The 12,790-nt window shown below is 44.1% G+C and overlaps 2 protein-coding genes across 2 annotated transcripts; both read left to right on the forward strand.

Annotated features, from left to right (window-relative positions):
• Window positions 1-560: 560 nt before the first annotated feature.
• On the forward strand, window positions 561-4,076 carry kcnk13b (potassium channel, subfamily K, member 13b; the record flags this gene model as incomplete). Its single annotated transcript, XM_080530792.1, has 3 exons — window positions 561-897; window positions 2,927-3,687; window positions 3,921-4,076. 3 exons carry the CDS (start codon window positions 561-563, stop codon window positions 4,074-4,076), a joined length of 1,254 nt encoding a protein of 417 aa, XP_080386918.1.
• A 3,346-nt stretch (window positions 4,077-7,422) lies between these two features.
• On the forward strand, window positions 7,423-12,790 carry LOC308164227 (26S proteasome regulatory subunit 4). The gene is made up of 11 exons (XM_080538369.1): window positions 7,423-7,442; window positions 8,006-8,056; window positions 8,222-8,318; window positions 8,481-8,605; window positions 8,800-8,985; window positions 9,313-9,441; window positions 9,939-10,035; window positions 10,705-10,894; window positions 10,978-11,129; window positions 11,590-11,744; window positions 12,483-12,790. The coding sequence occupies exons 1-11, from the start codon at window positions 7,440-7,442 to the stop codon at window positions 12,615-12,617; spliced, it is 1,320 nt and encodes a 439-aa protein (XP_080394495.1). The 5' UTR covers window positions 7,423-7,439; the 3' UTR covers window positions 12,618-12,790.

The following is a 12,790-nucleotide window of genomic DNA, read 5'->3' on the forward strand; positions in this document are numbered from 1 at the left end:
TGTACGTAAGCAATAGGCCTAAGCATCGGCAAAGAGGACGCCTTTGGAGAGGCGAGAGGATGCTCATCGAACGCAGCGTCATCACAACTCTTTTCCTAAACCCACAGGTTGGCGCTCGGAGAACGACGTGAGATTTTGTTATTTACATAAGAACTTTTAAACTCCGCACCGTCTGCACTGTACATTGTGGTGTAGTAAATACATCGATGTATATATTTTACGCGCAAAAGTGGACGACGTCATGTTTCTATTCTGGTGAATAAAAATACATCGGACTGCGTGAGAGGAGCTGTGGAAGCAACTGAGCGTCGGATAACAGACATTTCACAATGACAGGTGCGTGCACAGCTGTTGATTCATCGAGGTAAACTTGCCTAATTTTCTTTGTGGCTTCATTCGCTCTCCAAACTGTATTGAGTATAGAGTTTTTGTCTTCGTCATGAACTTATCCCCCCCTCCTCTGAAACGAAAGACAGAAGGTGAACATTGTGCGTTCAATATGTAGCGATGCTGCTGCAGCAGCGGGTCCCTCCCACCTGTTCCACGGTGACAACACCATCATGGCTTGTCGGAGCGGCTGCTGCCTGGGCTCCGGGCCGCTGAACGAGGACAACGCCAGGTTCCTGCTGCTGGCGCTGTTCATAGTCCTCTACCTGCTATGCGGCGCCGCTGTCTTTTCAGCACTGGAGCAGCCGATGGAGCGAGAGGCGAAGGATCGCTGGGCGCAAAGGTTCGAACAGTTCAGTCAAAAGTACAACCTGAGTAAGATCGAGCTGAACAACTTCCTTAGGAACTACGAAGAGGCGAACGTGGCAGGTATCCGTGTGGACACGATCCGACCTCGATGGGACTTTACCGGCGCCTTCTACTTCGTGGGCACCGTGGTTTCAACCATTGGTGAGATTTTGTTTTGTCTTGTCCCTAATCACCATCACACTTACAGTTCCTGAATATAACATGATAAATAATCGTTTTTATAACGGATGAATAATATAATGTGACAAGCTTTTTCAACTTTAAAGGTGCAAATCGGGCCTAATACTGACATCTTATTCTGCTCTTATCGTCAATAAGATTTTGACGTATTGTGATATTACAATAAAAATGTAGACATTACATAAAGTCTAACTGTTCGAGGAGAGCCCCTTCAATTAACGCAATAAGGGCTAATTGCGCTGCAGTTAAACTCGTCCCAAAGACGCCTGCATATTACCTACTGTAGATAAGACCCTGTGTTGTAAACACAAAGTCATGGGGAGTGTTTTTATGGCACAAAAGAGTTCATCTTTGTCCCTTTATAGCTCAGTAAACACAGCTAAGAGCCCTTATATGTCCCTACTTTATTATGTCAACATTGGATTAAGAATTCAGCCAATTTACAATCTATGTGTATTCATCTCATACTAAACTATGATCAATCTAATATCCGCATTTCTCCGAAATGTTATTGGATTTAAAATGTGATACAAGATTAAAACCACTCCATCGCTGTATTGTTGGTAAGGTGTCTTTACACCCCAAATGCATTGGTTTAATAATGAATGGAAGTAAATGGAAGGCCATTGTTAATCTCAAATGGTGTAGAATAGATGGAGAGTTCAGTATAGCTGAATGGAAGAATAACTAATTGTTTGAGCTATTGACCTCAGTCCATAACCCTATCAGAGACCAGGCAGTTAGAAATCTACAGGGAAAATTCAACCTCTGATTATCATCACAGACAACGCTGTCAATTTGAATATTTAAATATGGAGAGTATGGTATAAGGTATAAGCAAAACCCCTTTAGTCTTGACCTGCAATACGATATGACCTTTTACTGTTGGTGGGGCAACAACGATTGCCTATACAGAATCAGTATGAATGCAGGGTTTAGGTCAAGACACTGACCTCACAATTGACATGCAAAGTAATGGATTGAAATCAGTACCTGACACTTTACAGAGACAGAGAGTGGGAGGACTGTAAAGGTGTTAGACCATGTTCGTGCTGGCCATGATGCGAGGACCGGCTGTGTGGAAAAATGTGATTATATGTTTGGCCTGCACCAATCCACTCTTCTAAAATAATTCTTCCAAGATAATTGCATATAAATTAATCATCACATCGAGCAATGACATAATTGATTCGTGGAATCAATCCAGCTGAATTACCTACGTTAACACTGGGGGTGAGGTTGAGCAGAACGAGAAGAAATAAATGATGAATTAAAGAGAATGATAGAGAGAGAGAGAGGTAGAGGCTGGTAGGTAGAGGTAGAAGGAGAAGAAACGAGTGTTAAACGCTGTCACCAATGGCAACCCGGTTACTGAAGAGGGGTATAGTGGCATTGTGCCGAGGATGAATAAGGGTGTACATTCACTCACTCACTCACTCATTCAGTTAAGCACCAGCATCAACAGCATCAACAGCATCGGCACTAGATGATGTTCCTGTGTGTGTGTGTGTGTGTTTTTGTTTGTGGATCGTTATAACAGCTATGGATTAAAACTTTAAAAATAAAACAATAAAAAATCTAATCTATCTATACACACTCAGGCACACATACACACACACACACACACACTCTCTCTCTCTCTCTCTCTCTCTCTCTCTCTCTCTCTCCAGTGTGCCCTTGGTTAGTGTGTGTGTGTGTGTGTGTGTGTGTGTGTGTGTGTGTGCATCAGATGTGTGTATCAGATAATCACACATTTTAATCCATAGCTGTTATAACGATTAGAACATACACACACACACACACTCTCTTGCTCTCTCCAGTGTGTCCAGCATCCAGGGTTAGTGTGTGTCTGTGTGTGTGTGTGTGTGTGTGTGTGTGTGTGTGTGTGTGCATGCGTGTGTATAGACAGATTAGATAATCACAAGTTTACATCCATAGCTGTCCTCCTGTTGTTCTTTATAATAATTTCCTTCCTCATCTTTGTGCTCAGGGTTTGGTATGACGACGCCTGCCACCATCGGTGGGAAAGTGTTCCTCATGTTCTACGGCCTCATAGGCTGCGCCGCCACCATCCTGTTCTTCAACCTCTTCCTGGAGCGCGTCATCACAGTCATTGCTTTTGTCCTCAAGTTCTGCCACCAACGCCGCCGCCGCCGCAAAGCCGTGCTCCCTCAAAATGGCCGCCGCCTCTCCGAGGGGAGTGGCGGAAGAGGGGAGGGGCTAGCCGGTTGGAAGCCCTCTGTATACTGTGTGATGATGATCCTGGGTGTGGCAGCCATCTTGGTTTCTTGCTGCGCCTCGGCGATGTACTCTGCCGTTGAGGGCTGGGGCTACCTGGACTCTCTCTACTTCTGCTTCGTAGCCTTTAGCACCATCGGGTTCGGGGACATGGTGAGCAGCCAGAGAGCCGCCTACGTGGGCCAGGCCACTGCCCACGCCTACCGGCTGGGGAACTTCCTGTTTATACTCACCGGGGTGTGCTGCATCTACTCCCTCTTCAACGTCATCTCCATCGTCATCAAGCAGGTGCTCAACTGGCTGCTGAGGAGGCTGGAGGCGCCATGCCGCTGCCCAGTGAGCGGGGTCCGTCACCCACATAGACACCCCCGCAGGAACATGGTAGTGCCGGGACACCTGCGTGGCCGCCGGGAACCCTCCATCGAGACGGATGCCGTGAACGACAGCGAGGCGGACGGACGGCGGATGTCCGGGGAAATGATCTCCATGAGGGACTTCCTGGCAGCCAATAAGGTGAGAGTGAAAGTCGGTCACTAGCAGTAACTGTTGATAATAAATAATCTTGGGAGTGGCTGATGTCATAATAAACATGTCAATTCTAGAATGTGCTGACAATGTTCTCATATTTCGATGGTTGGTTCCATACTGTTTGTGCTCTTGGTTCAAGTTAGTGAGACTGCAACTGCAAGCTTGTGTTTAGAGAGAGCAAACAGTAACACTCCCTGTATTTCTTTTCCCCCTACAAGGTGAACCTGGCCATCATGCAGAAGCAGCTGTCAGAGATGGCCAACGGGCATCCTCGCCAGTCCGGCTCCAGCACGCGCCACAACGGCTTCTCTGGGGGCGTCGGGGCCCTGGGCATCATGAACAACCGCCTAGCAGAGACGAGTGTCGACAGATAGGATGCCTAGACAGAGAGATTAAGAGAGAGCTCCCTTGTACAAGAGATCTCTATCTCAATGGGGTGAATACATAAATAAAAAAATAGGTAAAAGAGAGGACTGACGCGCCATCCCAGCCTTATCCAGCTGTCCATTCCAGGAGAACTATATGACCCTATCGACTTCATACATAACCAGAGGGGAAAAAACGTTGCCACCCACTACAATCCTCTCAGAGATGCAAAACGATATGTTTGATGCACAATCTGCTTGGCTGGAGTCACACACATCTGGATCAGACTAGGCTACTGGAATGTGGTGGTAATGGACTCAGTTTCCATAGTGACGGAAAGCTGCCCAAAAGACCTTGTAGCCAAGGGTTTTCAACTTTCCCTGGCCAGCATTTACCACCTCGATACCAACTGACGATCACAGCTATAACAACATCCTATAAGTTCACTCTGACCTCTGGTCACGTTTTCTGTCGAATGTCGATGAATTACATTTGAAGTAATAACCTTACACAGGAAAATGTGTGTTTTTCTATTGTGTCTAAGAAACCACTGAGCATCAATAGGGACACATCGCCTGTAGAAAAGGAATGTATCCCTTCCCTCTTCCTTCTCCCAGACATTACACAATAGGCGGCTGGATGCGACCGAGACTGACTATGAGCAAAAGAAAAAAGGGAGCAACAAAAGCCTTATTTCCATCAGTTCTAGTGGATATTCTCTGGCACTATGCCCTCAAACACATCCTCAGACAAACCGGCTGCAGATATAAAAAAACACACAAACAAACAAAACAAAGGGGGACCTACTTATGAAACAAAACAGAGAATATGGAGAATAAGAGATTCAATTTTTACTAGAAACTGTTAAATCTCTTGGTTCACGTAACACACAATATTCAAGCAACATAATGTAGGTAGCGGACAGACCAACAATATGCCTCCCTACTTTACCGTATATACTGTATATGGGACTGGAATGATGTTGACATAAATGCAGTGAAAAGTCTGAGTCACTCTAGGTTAGGCCGATTTCAGGTGCTTTAAGCTAATTGTTCCCACCGAGGTGTGATGTTCTTGTTCTATTCTTAAACCCGAGAGACTGGAAGACATACGGACACATCTGTGAAAAGAGGGGCCGGCTGGCTGGCTGGTTATGCGGGCTACATTATACATAAGGTCGGGAGAGAGGGGCGAAGTGCTGAACGCACGCCTCTTTACATTCTTTGTGAACGCATCAGAAAAGACTTTCAAATTACATGGTGAGACTCCCACTGCCTCCTGCTGTTAAGCCACTGATCTTAGTGCTTCGTGCTGGGGTTTCGAATTGATGGTGTATGCCTTCCCTGCTACAATACCTCAGTTAACTCTGATAGCCCCGATTAAGTTGACAAGAAGCACAACGAGAAGACGATGGGGGTCTGAATACAAACAGCTGATATGTTGTGATATTTTTGTACAAAATGGCGATCTAATGAATGTAGTGATCAACTGAAACGGTTATACGAGATACTGAGCAAAGGCTAGAAATGTTGCTTGTCAGTTTAAAGATGGTTGCTGCTTTCTTATTTCATCCATTCAAAACAATCAATGTACAGTATTACTCGCTGACTATACCATTGACAAACCAATTACAACTGTTGAATACTATTCAAAATTATGAATAAATATGAATGTATCCTGTCTGGTGGTCTTCTTCATGTTTTATAAGGTCGTCTTATTACCTGAATGTAGACTACATCATTATTTTAAATGCTAGTTATTTATAACATCACACAAAAGGCTGTAATCTTATACTGTATACTGCCATGAAACCTTGACCTAAATTGCATAGACTAGACCACAGGCTACCTATTAAGTATATATTACATATATGTATGTATGTATGTATGTATGTATGTATGTATTATATATATGTATTATATGTATTATTCAACTTCAGCAGGCTGTCGTTATAAAAGATACTTGGTTTCTATGGAGAAGATCACACTGTTTAGGTTGAGACAGAGACAAAGTCTAGAGCCAGCTAGCTCACTCTAACACACTGACAGAGAGTAACAATGATAGGCTAATGGAACATCTCCTAAAGGAGAGAAAAACAGCCATGGAGCTCACACTCTCACTCTCCCTTTCTCTCTCTTGATAATTCTCTCTCTCTCCCCCTCCCTCCCTCTCTCCAAATTTCTCGCAATCTTTCTCTTCCTCTCTCTTTCCCATTCTCTCTCCCCCACCCCCTCCCTCTCCGAAACTCTCTCCCCATCTCTCTCTCTCTCTCTCCAAATCTCTCTCCCCATCTCTCTCTCTCCAAATCTCTCTCCCGATCTCTCTCTCTCTGTCTCTCTCACTCTCTCTCTTACCCGAGGTGTTACCATAGTGTTACCATATTGCACATATTATTGCACACTGCCATTAATGCACTAATACTATGGTCACTTTATTGTCACTTTGTGTTGCTTTTTATTACTTATTATTCAATTGTTGGTTGTTGCAGACTGCTGTTGTTGAGCGTGGAGCAAGATCCCAAAACATTTCACTATGGAAATTACAACTGTAGCCTATGCGATATCACATTTGATTTGATTTGAAAACCTAATCAATTAATCAACATTGGGCTCAGACAAAATACCAGACGTACAGGTATGCGTCATTTTGCACAGAAATAACCCATGTGTCATTCATAAAACACTTGAATCATCAGCATATTACAATGTCATTATGAAGCATTTCATGAGGTTAAGAGCATTATGAAGAGGCAGGAGACATCCCATTAATACTGACTCTGTAGGCAAGTCAATGCACAGGGAGAATAAAGGCACTTCTGTCAATCCAAACCATGCCCTAGTGTAGTTAAAAGAGGGAGAATTCCTCTCTTTAGAAAGCCTATTTGATTTAATTTTAAAGTAATAGTGCATACGGTCTTACATCAATGTCAGGATGCCTACAGGAGGCTACATCATTGTTATGAGAGCTGTCACTTGGGTACATCTTGTAAAATGATGCAGTTAATGTTATTCTTTAATGCATAATAAATCTGCATGAGGAAAATTCTAATGCAATGTAATTACCTCAAACTAACATACTCAGTCATGCTGGTTGAAAGGCCATTGAAGTAGCAAGATGCTGCTGCACAGCATCAGGCTTTTTACACTAAATGACCTGCCTTGGGAGTCTTCTTTTCTGGATTTATCTGAATTTCTTGGGGATTTACTGCTGAATATCTTGTTGACCACAACCAACGGAGAATTAGACGAGGAGCGGTTGAGTGAATCTGAGTTTAGTCTGGGTTTAGTACGTTCACGAGGGTACACGTTTCATCCGCGTTTGTCCTACTTAACGTTCCGTAGCGTGACGTCAATTTAGTTCGACAAGAAACAATGGTAAGTGATCAGGCAAAAATCTTTCCGGCAAAATGTTCTCTCAAATATGTTTATTATTTTTGCCATAATGCATTTGGATATTGGACATATGACATTATATTTGATATAGAGATTCCATTTCATGTAGATGGTTTATTGTCGAAACATTTTTACTGGATAATCCGCAAATAGTTATTGAGCTAGCGGCAAGCTAATGTTAGCAATCCCATCCATTCAGTCTTTTTTTGCGAACGAGTACAATAGTCTTCTAGCCAAGTAATCAATTAATAACATGGTTATCTAGCTAGCTATATTATCTATATATGTATATATATATTATGTATCATGTACAACAGTGTTTTGATATAAACATTAACCAATGTTGTTAGCCTTCAAGCTTCAAACTGCCACTGTCACGGTCTGGCTAGCTAGCAGCGCCGCGGCCCCTGTTGGATTAGGCATGACATCCTAACATTGCATTACATCACATTACATTACATCCTACACGATCCTTTACGTTTAGGTCCGGTCTCTTACTTCTACTACCTGGGCATGTGTTGACTGTTGTCTTTGTGTTTCCTCAGGGTCAGAGCCAGAGTGGAGGTGGTCCAGGAGGAGGCAAGAAGGATGACAAGGTAAAAATGACAGACCGTTATGAGTAGCTACCATCTAGGCTAGTGTGTTTCAATGGTGTTTTGGGGGCCAACTGGTGGGTTGTGACTATGTGACTGACTGACTGACTCCGTTTACTTCTGCATGTATTCATCTGCTTCTACTGACAAACATTATTATGTTGACAGGATAAGAAGAAGAAGTATGAGCCTCCCATTCCCTCCAGGGTTGGGAAGAGGAAGAAGAAGTCAAGGGGCCCTGATGCAGCCAGCAAGCTACCTTTAGGTAATCCTCCTGGGCTCTTGTATATTTGGAGTCTGAACCATTAATATATGACCATATATTATGAACCATTAATATAATACATTAAGACTGTCTTTTTTCAAATTAAAACTTCTATTTGAAATGACATTAAGTGTGTTCTTGTCGTCCCGTCCCCCCTTTCAGTAACCCCTCACACACACTGCAGACTGAAGCTGCTGAAGCAGGACAGGATCAAAGACTACCTGTTGATGGAGGAGGAGTTCATTAGGAACCAGGAGCAAATGAAGCCTCTGGAGGAGAAACAAGAGGTGCTGACCATAGAATTATATTTGATATATTTGTCTGGTGCATGAACACTTCAATATAGTGTTTCCCCCCCTAGAGTTTCTAATTGCTTAATAACACTACAGTGCAGAACGGAGCTGTGTTCTGTGATGGCCTGGTTTTACATAGTTTCTGTAGCAGTGTGTCCAACCTTGGTTCCCTGTGCCCTCTTCTGCAGGAGGAGAGGTCAAAGGTGGACGACCTGAGAGGGACCCCCATGTCTGTGGGGAACCTGGAGGAGATCATAGATGACAACCACGCCATCGTGTCCACATCCGTAGGCTCTGAGCACTACGTCAGCATCCTGTCCTTCGTAGATAAAGACCTGCTAGAGCCCGGCTGCTCTGTCCTGCTAAACCACAAGGTAATATATATATATATATATGTATAACGCAGGCGGGCATGCGTGCACCTCCGTCTCTGTGCAGTAACCATTGGATCAGCCTTAACATTTCTGAATTTGTTCAGAGGCATTATATTGTGATGTCATGCAGGGTCACACGCACCCATAAGAATAGACATCGGATAGTGCTTGGTGTTTGCGCTGACTAGTGAATGACACCACCTTGTTTATTGTTTTATATGTAATTGTGGTGTGTGGAAAAAACTAAACAATATATATAGATATATTTTGACAGACAGTGAACAACTTTGTTGCAATTCATTTGGTCTGTGTGTTTCCACCCTGTAGGTTCACGCCGTGATCGGGGTGCTGATGGACGACACTGACCCTCTGGTGACGGTGATGAAGGTGGAGAAGGCCCCTCAGGAGACCTACGCCGACATAGGAGGCCTGGACAGCCAGATCCAGGAGATCAAGGTACACTGCCCCACCACACTGGAGTAGGAGAGGGCCACAATAATATCACAACAGGCTCTATATAACACAGTACTAACTCAGCGTTCTCCCCAAAGAATGCAAGAGGGGCCCTGCGCCGTCTTGTCGACCTATGTCAACATTCCAGATCAAATGAAACTGATATTTAGTGTTTTAGCACATTTTGACAAGACTAAATGCAAGTTTGATAATACAATTCTTGCAATCCACATTGTTAAAAAATCATGGGGAGAGCTCTGTGACTACTACCAGTGTATTAACCTATGTGGCTAGGCTAGATCCATACCCATGTTTGTCAACCTTCAGCCAGTTGGATGTCCTTTCTATGTAACCTGTGTAATTGCCCAGTAATAAACTAGTTATTACAAACACTTACGTTGCGCATAGGCCTTGTACTTTTGCTCAGTTTTTGTGTGTGTTGTCTATCTTCATTGACTAAGATGCTGACTGTACTCTTTGTTTATGTCTTGTCTATGTAGGAGTCAGTGGAGCTCCCCCTCACCCATCCAGAGTACTACGAGGAGATGGGGATCAAGCCTCCCAAAGGAGTTATTCTCTACGGCGCACCTGGTACCGGTGAGTTGGACCGAGACACATATTGTGTTACATACATCAACAACAAAGTTATTATTTGGAATGAGAATGTTACTATGGAATCTAAGGTCATGTTCTCACATGAAAGTCCGAATCAGGACCCGGAGCAAGTAGATGAGTTTGCAACATTGTTGCATAAATTATTTCTCTGATTTGCGTTCTCACAGCACTTTATGTAAACAAAGTAACATACGCAATCGAAGCAACAGACGTGGTAGTTGATTGGTCAAATTTTTTTACAATTGCCCATTCGTCCCGCTCTTATCCAGATCAACACGCATGCGCTGTTGTTTTCTTATGGACAGCCTCGATGCGTAGTTTCTAACCGGAGCGAAACCACAATTTTCAAGCGGAGCATCCGTTGGTTCTTTGCTCCGGGAGTTACTTCAAATGCGCGTTCTCACAGTTCCAAACGACGCAGAGCAAAGCGAATTTTATCCTAAACTCTGTTTCAAGTGAAGCAAATGTTCTAGTGAGAACACACCCTAATACCCTTTTTCCAGTTTGTCAGTATACAATAACATAGAGGAGGCAGAAGACCTTATTAAGATACAGCAACAAAGCCCTACTCTATAGGTATACCTAACCTGTAGTAGTTTGATACAAGGCCAAGACTTGACGCGCTGTCCCTGTGTGGGTATGGTATTGTAGGCAAGACCCTGCTGGCTAAAGCGGTGGCCAACCAGACGTCGGCCACCTTCCTGCGTGTGGTGGGCTCCGAGCTGATCCAGAAGTACCTGGGAGACGGACCCAAGCTGGTCCGAGAGCTCTTCAGAGTAGCAGAGGAACACGCCCCTTCCATCGTCTTCATCGACGAGATCGACGCCATCGGGACCAAAAGGTACCCATGTACAGTACACTCACAGCCTGTGTGTGTGTGTGTGTGTGTGTGTGTTTGTGTTAACCGTTGTGTGTGGCCTGTAGGTATGACTCTAACTCTGGAGGCGAGAGGGAGATCCAGAGGACCATGCTGGAGCTGCTCAACCAGCTGGACGGGTTTGACTCTCGTGGGGACGTCAAGGTCATCATGGCCACCAACAGGATAGAGACCCTGGACCCTGCACTCATCAGACCGGGTAAGGTGTCGTCGTCGTCCCCTTCCTCCCTTTCGTTTCTCTCACTAGGCTCACTGTTACTTGCTCTTTCTCTCGTCTGCTTCTCTCTCTGTTGACTGGCACCACTGTAGTTACGCACTTGTTACACCAAAGAAGTCATCATTCATCATGTAAACATGGTATTTGTGCAACCTTGTAACAAGTGGGACTTGTTCCTCTAGACTGGAATAAAACAACCTTAATGTAAGTGTATATTGAGGATATACAACTAACATGTTTTTATTTATTCATCTGTTTCAAAGACTCCTTAACCTTCACAGTCACCAACAACAGATTGGAATATTCAAAGCTATTGTGTAGTACTGAAATGGAATGCAATAATATTCCCCACAGCTATTTGAGAAAAGCATCCTATCCATCCTCTTCCTTCTGTGTATTATCAAGCACCTAACTCTGTCTCTATTGTTTTTTTCTGTTCCAGGGAGAATTGACCGGAAGATCGAGTTCCCACTCCCGGATGAGAAGACCAAGAGGAGGATCTTCTCCATTCACACCAGCAGGATGACAGTCGCCGATGATGTCACCCTGGATGACCTCATCCTGGCCAAAGACGACCTCTCTGGCGCAGACATTAAGGTAGGACTCTCTACATACATGTATGATCTAAACACACGAAAGACTGCCCTGAAATCCAGTAAAGCAGTAGCCACCAATTGGTACAATCCTCGTCCTGGGTTTCGCTCTAGCCCCGGTGTGTTGTTTACCAGGCTAGAATGAAAGCCTGCACACCCTATTGACCACCATCCAGGACGATCATTGGCGAAATGGTTTATTGAGAGACTTGCACTGACATGGCTGTGCTGCCCTCTAGTGGCTTCAGTTCATTTCTCAAAAGAATGCTCCCACTTATGCTGAGCTCTGTCTGATACATTGTGAGTGAGTCATTCCTTCCTTGCAGTTCTCTAAGAGTTGATGACTGATTTGACCTCATTGGATAGGTGGAAGCCTGTGTTACCACTGCATTGCCATCCGCTATGCAGGCAAGACAAATCTGTGATCCTATAAAAGAAGGGAGGAAGGAAAGGGATACGGTGCTTTGAAAGTGTCTGAATGTTGTGTGTTTCTACCAGAATTCTACCAATTCTACCATTCTCAGTTAACTTCTAGTTTAGTTCTTTTCATCAACTGCTGCAACACTATACTCAGTTTATAGGTCCAATCATATTACTTTTATATTTACAATTTACAATTATGCTCCTGTCGTTGGCTTCTTTGACCCTCAACCAGGCCTATAACTCATGTAATGTGAAACATACGGTTGGCCTATTTAATGTACTGTAATACTGAACTGAATCTGCCTTGTCCTGTCCTCAGGCGATCTGCACGGAGGCTGGTCTCATGGCCCTCAGAGAGCGCCGGATGAAGGTCACTAACGAGGACTTCAAAAAGTCCAAGGAGAACGTCCTGTATAAGAAGCAAGAGGGCACGCCAGAGGGACTCTACCTCTAACCTTTCACTTTTGACCCCCCTCCCCCTGTTCACTGAGGCTGTGTTAAAGAGAAGAAGGCGGTCTTGTCTTCTCTGTGTCTCCTCACAAGTTTTGATATATTTTGTGCATGTTACGTTTGGCTTCCCTTCGTTTAACTTGATGTAATCTCAAAAACCAATAAATACAATTCTGC

Source organism: Nansenia antarctica (genome assembly GCF_963989245.1).
Source record: "Nansenia antarctica genome assembly, chromosome: 1".
Lineage (NCBI taxonomy): Eukaryota > Metazoa > Chordata > Actinopteri > Argentiniformes > Microstomatidae > Nansenia > Nansenia antarctica.

Bases quoted from the DNA above. Each gene is read 5' to 3' on its own strand.
- LOC308164227 (XM_080538369.1), top strand. The intron at 8,057-8,221 runs GTAAAAATGACA...TTATGTTGACAG, and splicing joins GAGGCAAGAAGGATGACAAG to GATAAGAAGAAGAAGTATGA. The intron at 8,606-8,799 runs GTGCTGACCATA...CCTCTTCTGCAG, and splicing joins CTCTGGAGGAGAAACAAGAG to GAGGAGAGGTCAAAGGTGGA.